This window comes from Syngnathus scovelli, chromosome 15 (assembly GCF_024217435.2).
Source record: "Syngnathus scovelli strain Florida chromosome 15, RoL_Ssco_1.2, whole genome shotgun sequence".
Taxonomy (NCBI): domain Eukaryota; kingdom Metazoa; phylum Chordata; class Actinopteri; order Syngnathiformes; family Syngnathidae; genus Syngnathus; species Syngnathus scovelli.
In genome coordinates this window covers 6507165-6525917 of record NC_090861.1, presented here as the reverse complement: position 1 = coordinate 6525917, position 18753 = coordinate 6507165, and the positions used below count along the sequence as shown (strand labels likewise).

Here is an 18753-nt window from a genome sequence, read left to right as displayed (position 1 = left end):
ACCAGATGTTTTTTTTTTTTTTTTAATAGGCTGACTCAAGCTTAATGTGATAACTGCAAAGCAGATTAAAAAAGCAAAGCAGTCAGTATTTAGTCGTCACTCATCAGACACTTTATTAGGTACACCCACATGATCTTTCTTTTTATGTATGACCTTTTTATTTTAATTGCACTATGGTTTTCCCCGCACCTGCATAAGAGTTGTGTAAAACTTGTTGCCTTGGCATCAATAATAGTGCTCTTGTTTTGAATGACAGGCGGAAAGGTTGAATTCAATTAACCGATATGCCAATTGCTACCTCTGTCAAGGATGTTATGTATTCAGAATATCACATCACGGTTCATGCTTACCAAAAAATTGCTTCGGGGAATGTGGGCGTAGCACAAAGAAGAATCTCTTAAATTGTGGTGCAAATAAAATTAAACTACAAGATCAAGATTTTTCCAAAAAAATCCTCTTCTCAACTCCAACCACCTGTATCCTTTTTAAAATGTGTTCTCCGTGGTTTGAATTTAATTTACCGTGTTGGTTTATTCAGACGCTATGCTCCAAAGGTTGAGCAGTAGCTACTACACCTCAACTGGGTTGTTGAATGATTTTATCTGTAAACAGCATGTTTAAACAGCTCTAATCCTTATAAGGTAAACACTCTGGGTTTATTCTTATCTGCCGCATAAATTGAACCTATTGACTGACTGGAAGGCGGACAGCTCCATGTCATCATGTTTGTCGGGGCCTGATGTGAAACTCAGTATGCTCTTGTGCATTCAGTGTGGCCAGTGCAGTTAAATGTAATTTGATTTAGAACATTATTGCAATATTGATTATGTTAAATGGGAATCTGCTGTTTGGTGAATTACACGAGTTATCTTACCGCTTTGGCAGATAACGTGACCGTGTCCTTGTAGGTTGTAAAGTATTAACCAATAAAAACGTGTGGGGGGAAAAAACAATAATGCACTAACACATAGGTCAACAATAATCAGAGATGGCTTTGTGTCACGCAGATTTTAAAAACAGTCTCAGCATTTTTGTAGCATTTTTAGCTCTTTTATTTTTTTTCATTTTAGCTTGCGTGATGTGGAATTTACCATGCGTTGTAATTTATAGCTTTGACAGTCCAACAGTCCAATTGGAAAGAAGTCACAATTGTTACATTGAACTTCCTCAAAGGCAATTTCATAGCTAAGGGTTTACTCTTGGACTTGGAGCCGGCTTTCTAGATCGAGTTCAGGTTGCGAGTTGAAAGCTTTAAATACTCCAGGGCACACATGTAACCAGACACCCATGTCTTGAGCTCTTAACCTAGTAAGGTGTGGTTTTAACCTCAATAGAGGTAAAGAATGTAGACTGATATGAATGGCTTCTCTTTACACCGTGAGGAGTCTGCGGTGGTCTTGATTGTGCTTTATGAGACACTTTCCACAAAACTGGAATGAATGACATCTAGTTAGTGTAAAATAAGCTTGGAAATGGATGCAAATTGTATAATTTATGAGTGTCTTGCTTACCCTTCATATAAACTCAGAGGAGCACTTAGGGGAGTTCTTTCTTTTTTTTTTTTTTTACAGATTAGGGGATGACCTGTAAAAGTTTCACTTCATTATTCACATCCAAATTTTTTTCATTAGATGACATTGGCGCAGATGATGATTGCACACTATTATTGGATTTAATTGTGCCTGTGCAATTCTATTTCCTTCATTGATTTTCCATTTATTTTACTATTCACACACTGAAAACTGTGACTTTGCCTTACATCTCACTAATGTATTCCTCTTCAGTGGGTTTCATTTACAAAAATAATTATGGAAATAATCATTTATGCGTATTTTGCCTCGAGACTACACTTGAGCCAACCACAAATGCAAAGAAGCTGTGATTGCCTTGAGCCATTTCATCTATCAATGAGCAAAAAGATCACATAACATTTAGTTAGGTTTTTGGGTCGTGAATGTTAGCTTGTATTACCGAGGTGTCTACTTCATACATTGTCAGAGCATTTGAAAAAAGTGATTGTTCAGTAGATTTTCTTTGCAAGGTTGTGACTGGATCAGACTTTTTTTCTAGGTCATGAGAGCTCAATTTTACTGTTGAACTGAAAATAGCATGTTCCTGTTAGAGTGCTGATCATGACAATTATCCAAAGTATGTGTGTTTTTTCCCCTAATGGCTAAAAAGAAAGGTAGAATTAACAGGAAATAATGATGGGATCTTTTACTATGTGTTGGCAGGACTTGGCTTTTGTGTGAAGGTGCGCTCAGATGAGATCAGCACAGATGAGACTTGAGAAAAAGCCTGGATGGGAAAGAGCGTGAATATGGACAACCTTTCGGACTTCGGAGGCCCCTGTCCTTCTAGCCGCAGGGACTGGGAGTAAGTATGAAAACAAGTTCCTTTTCAATTTGTGAGCAGAAATTGATCCATCCACAGAATTTAGGATGAACAGCATTTTAAAAAAGAGCATGCAGTTTAATAATGTGTCAGGCTGGCTCACCATAATAAAAATAAACTGTTCTGTTGCTAGGTAACAGGGAATCTTTTTTTATTTTGATAAGCTTTGGAAGCTTTGTGCATTGTTTGCGGATCACGAAAGAAACTACATTTGAATTTGTACTTTCTAGTTCCAGCAGCTGCATGGATGAATTGATGGACGAGGATGAGAAAGACAGGGCAAAAAGGTACTCCAAGCTTATTTACATTTTGCAACCACATTGTGATTCTATGACTTTTGAAATGTTGATGACTTGTGGTGTCATGGATACGTGGAAAATCATTTTGATGCAAATTCTCCAAATTGCCCCTTATGTTTGTTGACAGAAAATGGATTTTGGAAAATGTGCTTCTAATAAGAACGTCTCTTTGCAAGGGCGTTGACCTCACTTGGAAAAACAAGACAACATGCCAAATAAACAGCTCAAACCAAATGTGAAAACTCAATTTTAAAAGATTCTCCTCTTAAAAAAAATTGCGATCTGCGTCCACAAAATTGTTTTTGACGTGCTAGTTGTCTCAAAACTTTCCGCTTGCCTTCTCCTGGAAAGTGACTAATCTCGCCTTGACCGCGACAGGGCATCCCGAAACAAATCAGAAAAGAAAAGAAGAGACCAGTTCAATGTGCTCATCAAGGAGCTATGCACCATGCTGCAGGGCCAAGGCCATCCTCGCAAGATGGACAAGTCCACCATACTACAAAGAACTATTGACTTCTTACAGAAACAAAAAGGTATGACTACAAAACGCAATCCTTGTTCGTTACCGTTGACAACGACCCTACTTTTATCATTCATTAAGATCTTACACTCTACTTACTCTGCAGACATCAGTGCTCAGACTGAAACGTGTGACGTGAGACAAGATTGGAAGCCTTCATTCCTCAGCAATGAGGAGTTCACCCAGCTTATGCTTGAGGTAAAAAAAAAAAAAAAAACGAGCTAGACTGACCATGTGCCCCTCCTGATGATTTCAATATGGAAAACTGCACGTCATCTGCAGTAGCATGAATACAATTCAGATCCTTTCTCCTGATGATAAATCCGTCACCAAACTTAGTTTCACCTCTCTTTTCTTCTATTTTACAGGCACTTGATGGTTTTTTGATAGCGTTAACTACGGACGGAAACATCACATACGTATCGGACAGTGTGTCTTCGCTTATTGGACATTTGCCGGTGAGTGTAAAAGCCAATGACAATGTACCACTGCTTAAGTTTTGGAGCCCACGAACTAAACCAACCTTTGGTTGCTTTACCGGCCACAACATTGTTAAAAAAACTGGGAGGCCACATTACAATTCACTAGAAAGTCTTCTGTTTACTTGACTTGGATTCTTTGGGCAGATGAAACCAAGGGCAACTTGTATCAAAATAATGAGAATCCTTCAAGGCTTCTATCCTAAATGTGTGCAAGTTATTGAGACGGACATCACTGCTAATGGAACGGGTGCACTAGTGTGTATTATTGTGTGACTGCTGACAAAAGAAACATTGCACGATACGCTGTGCTCGTATGCAGCCAAAGCTAAAAAGCTGAGAGGATAGAGCTCCACAGCTCATATGGATGCTTAATGGCCCTGGACATCCTTTGAAAGCAACCCTTTTGAAGAAAAAAGCGGAAGCTTGCTCAATGGCCAAATTTGTTGTCAAGCTAGCAGAGCATGTTTTTCCCTCACTGAAAACGAAATGCACCCAATGAATGGGGCTACGTGATTTCTTTTTTACTCCCTCCGATACTAGTGTTCATACAGTGTCTGTCAGACTGTTTCCTCGTGCTTACCTCGATCATTCTTTTATGGAAGCCTCACCCATTCTATATCTCTCCTATCGCATCAGTCAGATATGGTGGACCAAAATATCTTGAATTTCCTCCCGGAGCGGGAACACGGAGAGGTGTATAAGCTGCTATCATCCAATATGCTGATGACTGACCCCATTGCTGCTGACTTCCTGAACAGTGAGTTGTCTCTTTGCACTTTGTTTGCCCCCTTCCCACTGGAACGGGCTTCACTAGAAATAGTTCGGTCTGGAGGATCTATTTAGATGCGAGAACAAGCAGGTTGTGGAATTTGGGTCGGTAGTTTATTGGATTGCTGATTTGTGTGTCTATAATTAGCCTTTTAGCTAATAATAGTCACATGCTTAGTATCATAGTTTAGACTTTTAATCACTGTTATGTTTAACACAGTAATCCCCCCCCAGCAATGAACTATCCAAGGCACAAGGCTCTGACCTTAATCCTGCATTGCTATTGGATTTTTCACAGAATGGGAGATGTGCCTTGCTAAGCCTCAAAACAGTTACGGAACCGCGTCTCATGGGCCCAGCGCAAAGTGCTCCGCACAAAACATTTATGATGATGCACTTGGGTTATTTTTTAACTACAACATTGTCTACACTTCCGTTGTGCGGTAAATGTTCATGGAAAATGAGCTGTTGTCGGACAAGTTAACGAGAAATAAACGCCTTCTCACAGGATTTAAGAAATATAAACATTTATATTTGATGTAATAATATTACACAATGTTTGTAGCCTAGCCTATTTTCTTTGCTAGGTAGTTGTACATACAAACACGCTTATTGCTGATTTGTTTCGACTATCTCGTTCTGTCAACATTGAATTAAATGTAATATGCTGTTTTTAGGTGAGGCACATGTGGAATTTTGCTGTCACCTTGCCAGAGGGAACATCGATCCAAAAGAGCCGCCTGTGTACGAGTATGTCAAGTTTGTTGGAGATTTCAAGTTTCATAACAATGGTGAGAGCAAGCCTTTGTTAAAGCACCGAATTAAGTAATTTTCCATTCAAGTCAAGTCAAGCCAAGTCAAGTTTATTTGTTCCTAAAGTGGGACTGTTATTTTTGGTAGTGCCTACATCCTCTTGTAACGGGGTTGAATTGACGTTACCAAGAAGCCTGCAGACGTCGTTGGAGGAGCAGGTCTGCCTCATTGCTACTGTACGATTAGTCACACCGCAGTTTCTCAAGGTGAGACTTGTTGTGGTGCATTTCATCATTATTTAACAAATGAGACCAGTTCTAATTTAAGCGTCGCAAATGTGTCAGTTAACTTCGCCCTGAGGCTTTTTGGAACACACCTTAAGACTCAGTCGACGCCTGTAATCAATTTATTTTACGCGCCAATGAAGACACAATATTTCCATCACAATTGAATTTCCTGTTTGGTCAGAGTATGTTAATTTTAATGGTTGTATTTAAACATTCACCTAATTTGTTATGATTTTTGTTTCCTATGTCTGGTAGGAAGTAATTTTGTCATTGAAAATTACAAGAGTAATAAAGTGGATGAGTTTATGACAGCACTTGGGGTGGGGTGGGGGGGGGTCACACCTCATCACCTTTCATACTAGGCCTTACTCAGACTTGCTCCAATGCTTGCTTGAGTAAACATTGCTTGTTGTGAAGTCATTGAGGTGACTTCCCCCTCCTGTGTTCTCCTTTATTTCATTATTTATAGGATTTGTGCAACGTGGATGATCCTTGTGATGAATTCACATCCAGGCACAGCCTCGAATGGAAGTTTCTGTTTTTAGATCACAGGTAAATGTCAGTGATTCCAATCACATCAGCAGCCAGCACTGTTTGTTTGTTTTTTTAACGCACTTAGTTTTTATTTGTTACAGAGCTTCTCCAATCATAGGATATTTACCCTTTGAAGTTCTTGGAACATCTGGCTACGATTACTATCATGTGGACGATTTGGAGCTTATAGCGCAATGTCATAAGCAACGTAAGTTTACTCAACTATCAATATTTGAGGGACCGGATGTCTTGACTGTGTTTAATTCTCTCCGCCAGTCATGCAGTTCGGAAAGGGGAAATCCTGCTATTATCGCTTCCTGACAAAGGGCCAGCAGTGGATTTGGTTGCGGACGCACTACTATATTACTTATCACCAATGGAACTCCAAACCTGAGTTCATCGTGTGCACTCACACTGTTGTCAGGTGAGATTATTTTGTTGCTTGCCCACAACAAAGGATACATACTCTCTTTTGTTGTCCCGAGATTAAAATTGCCTATGAGGCACACCAGATCCTGTGACTAATACAGCAATCTGCTTGTGATTCAGTTACGCCGAAGTACGAGCTGAAAGGAGGCGAGCGTTTGGCCTTGAGGAGCTGTCTCCTCCTGAGATTGCTCCTTCCTCTGTGAAGGTAAACGTCCAGAATTTTCTCTGTCTGATATCAACATAAGGCACAATTTGAGCCCCTTGTTTGGTACATTTCAGGCCCAGGAGCTGTACTTGGACATGTGCTCCACGCTGGACCCGCCACTGGACAGAAACAGCGGCGCACGTTCGGTATCCTCCCACAGCTCTCGGAAGTCCTCCCACACAGCGCTGTCGGACTCCGCATGTGAGTCATCCTCTGCTACCTAAAGTACCAACTCACTCAACGATAGGTCGACATAAGGCGAGATGATGACACTATGTGGCTGTAGGATCTGATGTCCAGTATCAGCACAATCCCGTCCATCCATTTTTTATAGTGCATATTGTTGCTTCCCTCCACCGATATGCTATCTTTATGATAAAATAGTCTCTGATGCTTACTTTAACTAACCTTGTTTATTTTAGCCTCCGCTCACTGAGACTCCAGCTGCTTCTCCACCCACTAGGGGCACACAAACACTAAACAGTTCCCTCTCTTCTGTGTATTTGTGAAAAAGCCACAGTAGCTCTTGCTGCTCATAAAAAGCAACTTATGTTAATCGTACGGTAAATAATTTGCCCAGTTGGTGTTGCTTCATTGAAAAGCGTCACCGTCTGTGGATTTTTCATCCAAGGCAAAATGAGGTGTCAGCCAAGACCCGGTGAATCAGCAGTATTGTTTCGAAACTCTGAAAAAACCTCAATTCGTGGTCGTCTCAGCTAAAGTGTGACGTCTCGTACATTTGGTACAGACACAATGTTGATAACATATCCAGGTTAGAGGAAGCAAGGCAGCTTTATTTATATGGCGCAATTCATACGCAAGCTAACTCAAGGCCTAGTACATTTAAAAATTAGGATTCTTTTCAGGCTTCCGTTTAAAAAATAAATAAAAATCCTGTGCCAACAAAGTAGCTGCACTGTTCTACGCTGCTTTTACAGTTAACACTTAACCTTACGAGTGATGATTCTCATGAGACAAAACAAATTAAGCAACTGCATCATTGAGGAGAAGCATGTTTCATAAAAATGTCATGTTTCTCATAAAAGGGTGTGATTTCCTTTTTCCTCTGCGCAGCAGCAAACTCGTACACAGAAACCTGCACGCCGTCATGGCAGTCAACTTCTATTGGGAACGAGAGGACGCCTGCCAGACTCCAAGTTGGGCGTTCAAAGGTCAGTTTATACAAAGGCGCGCGTGTGTGTGTTTTGGAGATAATTAAAAAAGGTCAATAGGAAACAACTAGACAAATTGATCATATTTGGAATGGTCAAATTCATCAAACTTGTATCATCTTCACCTTGTAGAATTCGACCCTAAGACAAAATTCCTTTGACCTGGTGTCCCAAATGAGCCTCCCCCTTTCTCCTCCTCCTCCTCCATGCAGCAAGAACACAGCAATGGTTAGTGTTTAGACTTCCCTTCCTGCCATTTGTCTTCCTCTCTTTTGTTTTTAACGCTGTACTGAGGTCTCTTTCTGCTGCTGTGTGTGCGTGAGAAAACTCTCTCTCAACTGTGTACTTTGCCTGCAGGTTATAGGATTAAGTGCATCAGACAGACGACATTTTTCAGATTAGCATCTGCTTTAATTGCTTCTATGTAACTTGTAGTCTGTCTCAAACTATTAGACTATGAAACATGTAGTCTGTCTCAAACTATTAGACTTAGAAAGGCTATGTTATTGCATAATAGGCCGCATTGAATACATCTGAGAAAGGCTGAACAGAAGTGGATTTATTTATGTATAAATTCTGTGTGTTTTAGCAACAGCAAACGCAGCAGCAGTCGTCCATGTTTCAGCTGCAACAGCCTCAGCTGGGTGTTATGAACCAGCTTAAGGAGCAACTGGAGGAAAGGACACGCATCCTGCAGGCTGACATAAAGACGCAACAGCAGGAGCTCCATGACATCAAAGAGAAGCTTCACCTCGCTAATCTTCAGGTAACCAACTCCTCATACCAAGCTAGACATCCGAGAATACGTCAGGCCTCAACGTGTATCGAGTAACGCTGCATGGAAATCATCAGGCGAAAAAAATGGAAGTATATTGACTTGTACAAATATTAACTTAGGGGAAATAAGTCTATATTTTTGTGACACAAACTTCTGGAATTTTAGTAGATCTTTTGTATTGGCTGTCATCCGACTATGCAGGTGCACCTAATGCTGAGACCGATGAGTGCACATGTCATCTGGGTTAATTAGTCACATCGTGCAGTGAGCCTTCTGTTGACTAACCTCCAACAGTAACAGGGGAAATGGCCCCACCAAGAGGCGGCATGCAAACCTAATGACCCACATACAGTCATATTTGTGTAACGGTGATTCAGTCGCCTTATGACTCAGAAGGTCCTCATTTATATATTAAAAAAAAAAAAAAACGACAAAAAAAAAAGCACTTCTATTGTATTGTGTGAGTAGACTGACATTTTGTCAATGTGCGTTGTAGATGTTACTACAACAACCTATCCACAATGAAATTGGCCAACAGCCGCAGCAGCCGCAACAGCCGCAGCAGCAGGGCCCAGGCAGGCCGGCCTCCCAGAGCCAATCGGGGGTCATCAGACCGCTCTCAGGCCACCCGAAACCACCTTCCTGCGGTGCCCACAGTTCGTCCCCTCACTCACTTTTGAGAGAGAACAGCTCCCCCTCAACACAGGTACCCTCAACAAAAACGTCTAACACATAAGTTTGTCTGAATATTTTCAACTGACTTTTTTCCCTATCAATTTGACAATATTCAAAAGGTCCCGCAGAGGATATCTCGGAGCGGCCCGGTGCAGTCAGTGAGTTTGACCGTGCAGACCAATACGAGTCTGACCATGCCCTTCTACAGCAACCCAATGATGTTCTCACAGACCAATACGAGGCCTCTACATGACACAAACCAAAGACACGCGGACAACGACTTTAGCCAAGACGGACAACTACGGTAAAACCCAAGTCACACTTTGAGATGCTAATGCTATCAATCTATGAATGTACGACAGATGATAGAAAACTATGATTATATGCTATAGGATGCTCCTGAACCAGCCGATGCAGACATTGGTCCCCACGAGCAGTGGGTCCACGCAGTCCTCCCAGCAGTGCAACATGGGCATTCCCCAGACCATGTGAGCTTTGTTCCGAGTCGCCACTCCCCCTCACCCCCTTTGTGTTCGACCTGTTGACTGTTCCCTCCCTACAGATACACATTGGAGCAGCAGATCATCGCCCCCTCATTCCCCATGCAACAGGTCAACTGCAACGCCGTGCTCGTCCCCTCTCAGGTGTTCACGTCGCCTATCATGATCCCGCACAACAGCTTCATCTCCCACCAGTCACAGCCAAGCTATCAGGCTCAGCCTCAGGCCTCCCAGCACTCCCTGCATCTGCAGCAACCCCAGCAGTTCTTTCAGGTTTGACGCTCAGCCATCTTATTGATTTGCCGTATAATCTTATTGTGGCATGGCATTTGCTTAAAGCAGCTCTCATGTCACCATAGCAACAGCGTGTCAGCAGGCTGTTAAGAAGATCTCCATTTTTTTTCCTGAGCTAAATCATGCACCAAATGTCATTCAAGATGCACACCAGTCAATAATTTATTCAGGTTTGATTGACTGTTAGAGATGGAGTCATTTATCAGTCAAATTTATGACCGTTGTAGTTTTAGTATTTTACAACTTACCTGAGTATGATAAAATACAACAACAGTATATTGTTATATTAATACAATTTTTAATGGTGTCAATAAAAAGATATGATTTGTATGCTTTTAAAGACATTTTTTTTTAATCCTGCTTCTCAATTGGATCTCAAAGAAACGGCCTGATGTTTATCTGCTGCTGCCATGAGGGAATTTGTGATGTGTTTTGCAGATGACGCAAGGACTTGTGCACAGTGGATCGACTCCAGCATTCCTACACACCGCCAACATCCCACAGCAAGGCACTGTGGGATACATCCAGCAGCAGCCGGCGCCGCAAACACAACAGCAACAACAAAGACAATATCAACATTCCCAAACCCAGAACGCTAATGTTTCAGACTTTAGGAATATGCTAACGCAGTAGCACTGTGGAACGCGCGAGAGCGCTGAGCTCTGCGGCTGGTTGCTGTTGTGGCGGGAAAACGGATAAGAGCGGCGTGAACATTTGATGCGAAGCTGCTCGCTCCAACGGGGAAGTGCCGGAGTAAAAGGAGGACGGGAAGCGGACAGGAGGAATGTGATGGTGAGAGGCGGGGCCTTTCATTACCAGCCTGCGACACGCGCGGTTGTCATTGAAACAAGTGAATTTATCACCGCTGTCATGAGGATGCCACTTTCATTTCGCAAGTGTCTGTTTGCACTTTTGGTACATTGCCCCACCTAAGAGTAGGATAAGAGTATTTATTTTTGCCTATACATTTAATATTAAATGTTCCCTCGAACCTGTGACTTCACGGTAAGATTATTTTCCCGACAACCCCCTTCAGTGAAATCCAGAGTATTGCTTTTAATTTCCCATTTAGAGGAGTTGGATGTCACCCCCCGTCTAAATAAGATAAACACACCTCTAGGTTATCGTTATAATGAAAAGGGCTTCTTCAACAGGCGGCTTCTTTAAACGCGACACCTCTGATGAGCCCTGCAGCAACACAGCTCGTTTGTCAAACAGTTAAATGGAGGAGGGTGGGTTGTCTCATGTGCCTTTTAACCATGCTATGGTGCAGTTCCAATGTTGTGTCTGACTATGGCTTTAAAAATCCTGCTCAGGTCCATTTGGAATACAAAGTTTATTTTCATTGATCGTAATTTATACCCCCCCTACATTAGATATAAAATAATAGACATTTAGTGTGTAGGAGATTAAACATATAGAGAAATATGTATAATGGATGCCTTTTTCAACCTTAACTTGCCCCTACCAATGAATTTAAGCACTTGCAGTCATATTGTCGTTATTTTATTAATAATTTATTTGCCGAACACATTAATTGTCAAACAACTGAGATGGGATTAAGAAAGCAGTTTTATATATTGAGATTACGGTTCCTTTTAATGTTCAGGCGGGAATTGATGCGCCACTACTGGTCTTAAAGTCTTATTCCCATCTAAATGGATATATTTTTATAAAACTCACCCACAATGAGAGATTAACAGATTGATGTGCTGTCTAAACACATTAAGTAGTTCGGAACTATACGCTGTAACACACCGATAGATTACATTATTAAATCATATACAAGTTTGTTTGACAAACGTATTTTCACTCCAATCAATGAGGATAAATAGTGGAAAAAAAAAGTGCACCTTTACAAAGATAAACATGCTGAATTACTTTTTGGTACACATGGTTCATTGAAGACTTCCCATTATTGCTAAGTGTCAATAGTTGTTATGGCAACAAGCCCAGCTCGTACAGCGCCGCTTGCCCAAAGGAAAACAGACAGATGAAAATCAAATGTAGTGTAATCACCCATTTACCAGTTTGTTTACACTTTACAAGTTACTATCTTTGTAAAGGCGCACTGTTTGCTACAGCTCTTGTTTTGGATCTCATTCGATTATGCAAGTGTAACTTGTCAGCAACGAGTGAACACTGTTTACAAAACGATTACGACAGGCTAGTGAGTGTGTGCATGCACAGTGGCGCTGCAGACATGAACAGCTGCTAATTATCTGAAAATCTAACTGTCCTTTTTTTTCTTTTCATCACTTTCGAGTCTCTCACTCATTTTTGTTGAAGCAAGCTTCTTTACGCTCGTTGAGCACCACAGAGGAAGAAAACAGGCCCAGTAGCTACTCTTTGACGATGTGCAATGTCCCTTTGAGAATGTTAATTTATGATGTACGTATATTTACAATGTGTCACTACAGCTGTGTAAAGACGTGTTATATCAACGGCACTCACGGTACTGTGTAAATTATATATTTTTTTAGTGACCCGAACATTCCTCCAGGCAGAGAACAATTATTCTGTTCATAATGATTGCAGCTTCAAGACTTGGGAATATGGCGCCTAGACCTAGCTGATGAAAAGTCCAAATATCATTTGCCTTGCGTTGATATTTAATAAAAAAATCTCACTTGTGACTGACTCAATTAAGAGTCGACACATTGAAATTACACCTCCATACAAATTTACTTTGTGAAACAAAAGCGCCCCATGAATGCCCCTTTCTACAGCTGATATCTGGATGTAGATATTAAGTAGAGTCCCCTCCCCAATTTTCACTTTCCTGGACTTTTCCATTAAGTGTCAATATTTTTCAAGCGTTTGCATTGATTTTTCAACTGACACTTTCCATTTGTATGTGAGAAAATGAAGACCAGAAGCTGAGAAACACAAACCTGCTACACAGCCATTGCTGCCGTTTCAGTGCAGAAAACACAGTGAATATATTGTATATTAGAATGTACAAAAAACACACACTAGATGATATAGTTTATTTTCTATGTCTAATAGAATACGTATGTATGTTACATGATTTTAAAATTAAAGTAATTTTGTAACAGATAATGAAGTGTCTTATTAGTGGAGGTGAGGCTTTGTTGTGTTGGTGTTGCACAGTTGCTTGTATGTATTTTTCTCCCCCTGTCTTTTCCATTGAAATAAGCTTTAAAAATATTGTTTAAAAGATAATAACAAATTAAGTTTACAGCCTAAAATATCTTGATATTAATTATGTTATATTGAATTATTTATAAATCAACCTGCTCATTGTGAAATATTTGGAAATAAATATTTTCAAACATACGGCATGCATTGTGGTTGTGAACAAAAAACAAATGAGACTTTATTGTTGGTCAAGACATGCTTTTGATTTTGTTATCTTATCATTTTTAGGTCAAGATCACATTTTTGTTTTGCATTCTACTGTGTTTGTGAGACTGGGTTGAAGTGCTATCTTTGTGACAGAGTTAGAGTTTATCTAGAATGCCTAATTGGATGACTGTCGACCAACATTTTCATGATTAATGTATAAGGAAAATATGGATGAGTACTCACCCTTAGAAAATTGTCTCTCTTTAAAGTGCTACGCAACAGAAACTTCAGTCACTTTGTACACTTTGCTAATCACTACCTCCACCTCCTCTCCACCAAGGTGACAAATGTCCAAGACACATACCAAATTTGTGTCCTCCAGCTCCCCGGCAGTTGCCATGATATTCTCTGGGAGGTCAAATATTAGGTGTCATTGCGACGCTAAATAACTTGGTAGTGGTGCCACAGGGAGATTTTTACCTGGTATGTGGCGCGATGTCCAACTGTGACCTGAGCCCTCCAGAGGGCAGAGGAAACCAGAAGAGAGGCAAGAGAGCATGGTGTTGTCGTGACGACCCAAAGGAAGACCTACGGCTCTTTGCTCTCTGGAGCTCACAATGGGTAAAAATGTTGCATCGACAGCTATTTGTTTGTTAATGCCTGTAAAAACACATGTTTGAAAATAAAATTGACTAATTAAACACAGACAGAAATCAAACTTTTAAGTTTTAACATTCACCGAGTCCTCTGTTTTTGATTTACTGATGACTCAACCATGCCTGACTAACGCTCATTTTTTTCTGGCCTGAACAATCCGGAAATCTTGAGTGGCTGCATATTAACTAGCGTTGTATTGAACAACCATCCACACACAACATCCGACTATTCTTTACTTAATAGTCTTACCTAGTATGGTAACCTGGTAGTATCCCGGGAAAACGGGACTTGGAAGTGTGTCGGCTAACTGCTCCGGTGTCCAGCGCATGGGATGAAGGTTGCTCCACCGCAGGAGGGCGTTCTTGTCATCTAAGGTGAACCTTCGAGAAATGCTGTCCTGATGAAGAGTGGCGTGACACAAATGCACAGTCACATCTTGCCGTTGCCTTGACCAGCCGCTGCTCTCCCACAATAGCAGATTGCGGCCTGGTGGAAACCAACCCACATTTGAGCAAATCAAATTCTGTCTGACATGATGAAGTAGGTTCACACTTCACAATTCAACCTTCATTTTGGGGTGGCAGACTCTGTTCCCGTGATTCTGAGTCTCCCTCGTCCTCCGGCTGCTCTCTTTCGACTTCTGGATTTCTGGCTCCTCTGTCAAAGCGGACATGTCACGTGAGCGTGGGTCAAGTGGATACCAACATTATTAGCAGCATCATTCTTACCGTTTTGCCGGCACGCTGCTCAATGAACTCTGCTCTGTATCTCTGAAAAAAAATAAAAATAATAGCTTCATTAAACTAATACATTACATACTATTATTCACATACACAGGCACATCTCTGTAAACTGGCACATTGGGGGAAAACGTATTTCATATAGTACTTCAATTCAAAAAGTGACACATGCATTTCCGACAGAGAGTGGAATATTTTTTTTCTATGATTTCAAGCATTATACTTTACGTCAAACAAAAAGCTAAGCTAAGCTTGGGAAACAAGGTTCCATTCCCCACACAAATATCACACCTTGTATTTATCATCCTTTTCCTTTTCACTGAAGTTTGTTTAGGCGAGGCCGATGCGTCTGACCCAGTCACATTACTCACATCCGACATGGCTCGGTCACCAGTGGACACACCTGGCACCTGCTTGAAACAAGTTTGTCTCTAGTTAATGTCAAAATGACATCAATTGCAAAAGAAGAATTTTAAGTGTTTCATACCCCTTTGGCTCCAAGGCCTTGTGTCTCAGTCATGTTTGACTTTTCCACATATCTGACAGCCACGATCTGACCTTGAATGGCAAGTTTTTTATGTTCTCTATACTGCAGGGTTTCCAACTCCTTCTTCAAGTCAGAAGCAGCAACAAGAGGAACTTGCTCTGTCGAGTGAACATTTAATTAAGACAAATGACACAATGGACAACCACCAAATAAATTATGTATGAAGATACTGGCTTGAGGCTATTGCAAATGTTGTCTGATCCAAATGTTAACTTTTTCTCTCACAAATGGGAATTATCTTTTTACCAATAATATGTCAACTTCACATCAGTTTTTGGAACGTACAGTAACTCCGGTAAATGTCAGGGGATTGTGATATGAATAAAACCATAATTTCACCTGAGGTCGCTGCCGTTGTCTGGGTGAAAGTGGGCGGGGCATTAGGGTAGCAATAATAGCCACCGACAGCCGTCTTCGGGAGGACCTCGTTGTCCTTCAGAGTCTTGTTTCGCTGCATGAGGCTCTGCACTATGGGGTTATTCTTGTACGGTTGACCCTTGTGGTAGCCTGTAACGGTAAAGTTCAAACGGCACTCAACAACTCATCTTCCTTGGAGCTACAGACAAATGACATTTAAGATTCGAGCTGTGCTAACCTGTAATAAACATCTCTGTCTCGCAGCTACTGGTGAGGTAAGGCAAGCAGCCTTCCACATGACACACTCGCATCTGTGTGCACACGAGATAAGCCACTTAGGGAGAGAGAAGAAACAGAAATGAAGATTTGCTCTACCAGTCAGCAGAGATATTATATGAGGGATCTTACTTGGCCATATACTGTCAAAGATTTCTGGCTGGGAGGAGTTGAACAATTGCAGAACAAAAGGATGCTCCATTGTTCTATCCATTGCGTGGACCCAGCGGAACGACCAGTACTTCTCAGGGCCTGCAATAATCGTGAGATGGGTCAGTCAGGCAACAAGTCTTGGTCCATGTGACCAAGCATTTTTGGTAGGTTTGAGAGGTCTCACCTGTGCTGCCTTTACGTTTTACTCTTTGAACGCGACCGACAAATGTTACCAAACCGATGACGTCACAAACAGAGTCCTTGGCAAACGTTTCAACCTCGGCTCTGGAAAAATGGAAATATGGAATTAAGCATGGTTCAAACCTCAAGTGCAAAGACCGACCGATGTGAGGTTAAATCACCTGGTGGCAAAGCGATAGGACACATCAGGCAAAGACCACTGAGGCCGAACATTTTTCGGTGGCACCACGGTGATAATAGAAGTTGGGGTGTGAGCATTCAGGCAGATTTCTGAGGGATAAAAGACTGAGATCACACATCCCAGCAACTGTAGTAGGACTTTTCTATTATTGTCCTTATCCAACAATACCAATTGAGGTGAAGATCTTGATTCCGTAGTGGTCCATTTGTGGGCGTGAGCGATTGGAATAACTTTCCTTAAGAGAGTAATTCTGGATGTACAGCACAGTTCCAACATTGAACGAGTTGTAAAACTGTGGACAGAGCTCGTTCCAAAGCACCAGAGACGTGATACCACTCTGATCAGCAACTTCAAAATATGCCTGCAAGAAAATCAGATGGGAATCAAGTGGATTAGATGGCGTCTTTAGTGTAGGGGTTGTCAAATATTTTGCAGGAATTTTAAAGATGAAAAGACACCAAAAAAATCATAGACCCCTGGGGCTCCAGGGACGTCAGTTTGTGAACCACTGCATCAATGGGTTTAAGCTTACCTGGTAGGGGAAATCGATCTTGCATCCGGGTTTGCCATAATACCTCAATCTGGATTTTTGTATTATCTTCACCAGGAGAGGGGGGGGTTCCCGTGTGCTGTTGAATACTGACTCCAGATTATTAATAAGAGTGACCCTTTTGACTGTTGGGTGAAAGGACATCGGACGACATTAATACAAAATAACTCCAGCATGAAGGTGCAAGAGTGAATGCAGCATCTCACCATCCATCACTGGAGCATGCGAAGTAGGCGCTGAGATCCACATGTCCCCTTCTGGCTGCTCATTGTCCCACAGAGACAAGTAGTGTTTGCAGCCCAGCTGGAGGGGTATGTTGCTTGGTAGCAAGGTGTTCCTCTCCATGCCGCTTTTGACCAGCACGGGCAGTGTGCTCACATCCCGAAGTTGCGACAGCAGCGCGGATTTACCCGAGACGCACCTTAACTGCTCGATGCCGATATAGCGGTGGCCCAATACCCGCTCGTTGTAAACAAACGAGCACTGCGTGATGATGATGTCTGAGCCTGTCCTCAGGGTGTTGGTGTGAATCAAGTGATTTAAACTTGGGTGAAGGCAGCATTTGGCCCGACACACTCCGTCGGTGACAGTTACGTCGTAGCTGTAGCTCTCACAAGGCTGCCTGAAGTAGCGCTGAAGTGTGATGACGGCGACATTAGCAGCATCCTCTTCCTCCACTCTAAGTTTTAGGGTTTTGATCGTCGACAACTGCTCAATTGTCCTCCGAAGGAAAGACGGACGAGGAATACACGTCAAGATCGATGAGGTATCCTCCATCGCGGAGGGCTAAAGTAGAAAGATGTACAATGTTTTAGCTCATGTTAGCTAACTGTAACTCACAGGTGTCAAACTCAAGGCCCGGGGACCAGATATGGCCAGCCACATCATTTTACATGGCCCGCAAAGACAAATTGTGCATCAAATTCGTGTGTCATTACTAGAATTGTAAATTGTCTTCACTTATCTTTTTTTTTAAGTATTTGACCAGTTTTTACTAGTCTGATGTGAAAACGAGTTATTTGTCAGTTTGTTTTGTAGCTTATACTGTGTATAATATGAGGTGCTCATACATTTATTTGGGTTGACAGTCAGAAACTATGACTACAATGCAGCCCGCGGAAAAAAAAAGAGTTTGACACCCCTGCTGTAACTTATATTGCTGTCTTTCAGTCGGTGAGATCACACCGCCGTTACAAACTGCATATTTATGTTCAACCACCAAATATACTTTTTATCTTATGCTTACCGTCTGGGTCGCGCTAGCCAGGAGGGAGACGCGAACAAATATTCCTTTGTGGCAGATGGGTGGAACACGTATTTATTCCAGGACTGTCTGCCAACAACTGTGGCTAGAGACAAGTCATCATAAATACTAAGAAAGTATGAAGACGCCTGGTTACTGAGGTCTGCAACATTTTCAAGTTTCCCGCTCGCTTAGCAGTTCAGTCGGCTGAAGTGACGTATACGTCATTATAATTGCGTACAGTCTACGGCCTAAAGTGGTCTATCTTGTTAGAAATTCCCTCATTAAAACATGGCATTGTATTCTTATTGGAACGTTACCGATGTACCAGGCGAGTCGTGGACTCGTAACCGGCTCTTTATTGCACAAACAAGGATTCAACATTCGCGCCGAGACACAAATCGCAGAAGCAACACTCTGGCTCTCTTTTCCGCCATCTCCTGCTGCCT

The 18753-nt window shown here is 41.8% G+C and overlaps 2 protein-coding genes across 7 annotated transcripts in view; one reads left to right on the top strand and one right to left on the bottom strand.

Annotated features, from left to right (window-relative positions):
- The window catches only part of npas2 (neuronal PAS domain protein 2), a 25828-nt gene extending 12438 nt beyond the window's left edge, over positions 1–13390 (top strand). For 3 of the 5 annotated variants that reach the window (XM_049741572.2, XM_049741574.2, XM_049741573.2), the window contains exons 2-22: positions 2235–2376; positions 2625–2681; positions 3072–3226; positions 3320–3411; positions 3582–3671; positions 4332–4452; positions 5141–5254; positions 5364–5482; positions 5973–6055; positions 6139–6245; positions 6314–6461; positions 6587–6671; positions 6746–6872; positions 7746–7843; positions 7976–8071; positions 8433–8609; positions 9118–9327; positions 9416–9600; positions 9689–9784; positions 9859–10069; positions 10529–13390. In XM_049741572.2, the coding sequence (XP_049597529.1) occupies positions 2303–2376; positions 2625–2681; positions 3072–3226; positions 3320–3411; positions 3582–3671; positions 4332–4452; positions 5141–5254; positions 5364–5482; positions 5973–6055; positions 6139–6245; positions 6314–6461; positions 6587–6671; positions 6746–6872; positions 7746–7843; positions 7976–8071; positions 8433–8609; positions 9118–9327; positions 9416–9600; positions 9689–9784; positions 9859–10069; positions 10529–10723 (2640 nt within the window). In that variant the 5' untranslated portion in view covers positions 2235–2302 and the 3' untranslated portion in view covers positions 10724–13390. The remainder of the gene's footprint in view (positions 1–2234; positions 2377–2624; positions 2682–3071; positions 3227–3319; positions 3412–3581; positions 3672–4331; positions 4453–5140; positions 5255–5363; positions 5483–5972; positions 6056–6138; positions 6246–6313; positions 6462–6586; positions 6672–6745; positions 6873–7745; positions 7844–7975; positions 8072–8432; positions 8610–9117; positions 9328–9415; positions 9601–9688; positions 9785–9858; positions 10070–10528) is intronic. The other 2 variants (XM_049741575.2, XM_049741576.2) reach the window with 2 other exon arrangements.
- Positions 13066–18753, bottom strand: radx (RPA1 related single stranded DNA binding protein). 2 transcript variants are annotated; one of them, XM_049741577.2, is made up of 16 exons: positions 18308–18753; positions 17268–17847; positions 17044–17186; positions 16680–16872; positions 16492–16600; positions 16314–16414; positions 16109–16228; positions 15939–16034; positions 15683–15850; positions 15284–15441; positions 15088–15209; positions 14785–14826; positions 14622–14713; positions 14306–14542; positions 13880–14059; positions 13066–13807 (listed from the first exon to the last, which is right to left on the bottom strand). In XM_049741577.2, exons 2-16 carry the CDS (start codon positions 17836–17838, stop codon positions 13671–13673), a joined length of 2469 nt encoding a protein of 822 aa, XP_049597534.1. In that variant the 5' UTR covers positions 17839–17847; positions 18308–18753; the 3' UTR covers positions 13066–13670. The 2 variants fall into 2 exon arrangements, with proteins under 2 accessions (XP_049597534.1, XP_049597535.1); XM_049741578.2 differs by having other exon boundaries at positions 15088–15206.

What these genes read in the sequence shown, in the direction of transcription:
- radx (XM_049741577.2), bottom strand. Translation starts at nt 17,838, where the DNA reads ATGGAGGATACCTCATCGATCTTGACGTGTATTCCTCGTCCGTCTTTC. An exon ending in CTTTGACAGTATATGGCCAA is followed by an intron (nt 16,035 to 16,108) that starts GTAAGATCCCTC and finishes TCTCTCCCTAAG; the next exon opens with TGGCTTATCTCGTGTGCACA. An exon ending in AGCAGCGTGCCGGCAAAACG is followed by an intron (nt 14,714 to 14,784) that starts GTAAGAATGATG and finishes CCGCTTTGACAG; the next exon opens with AGGAGCCAGAAATCCAGAAG.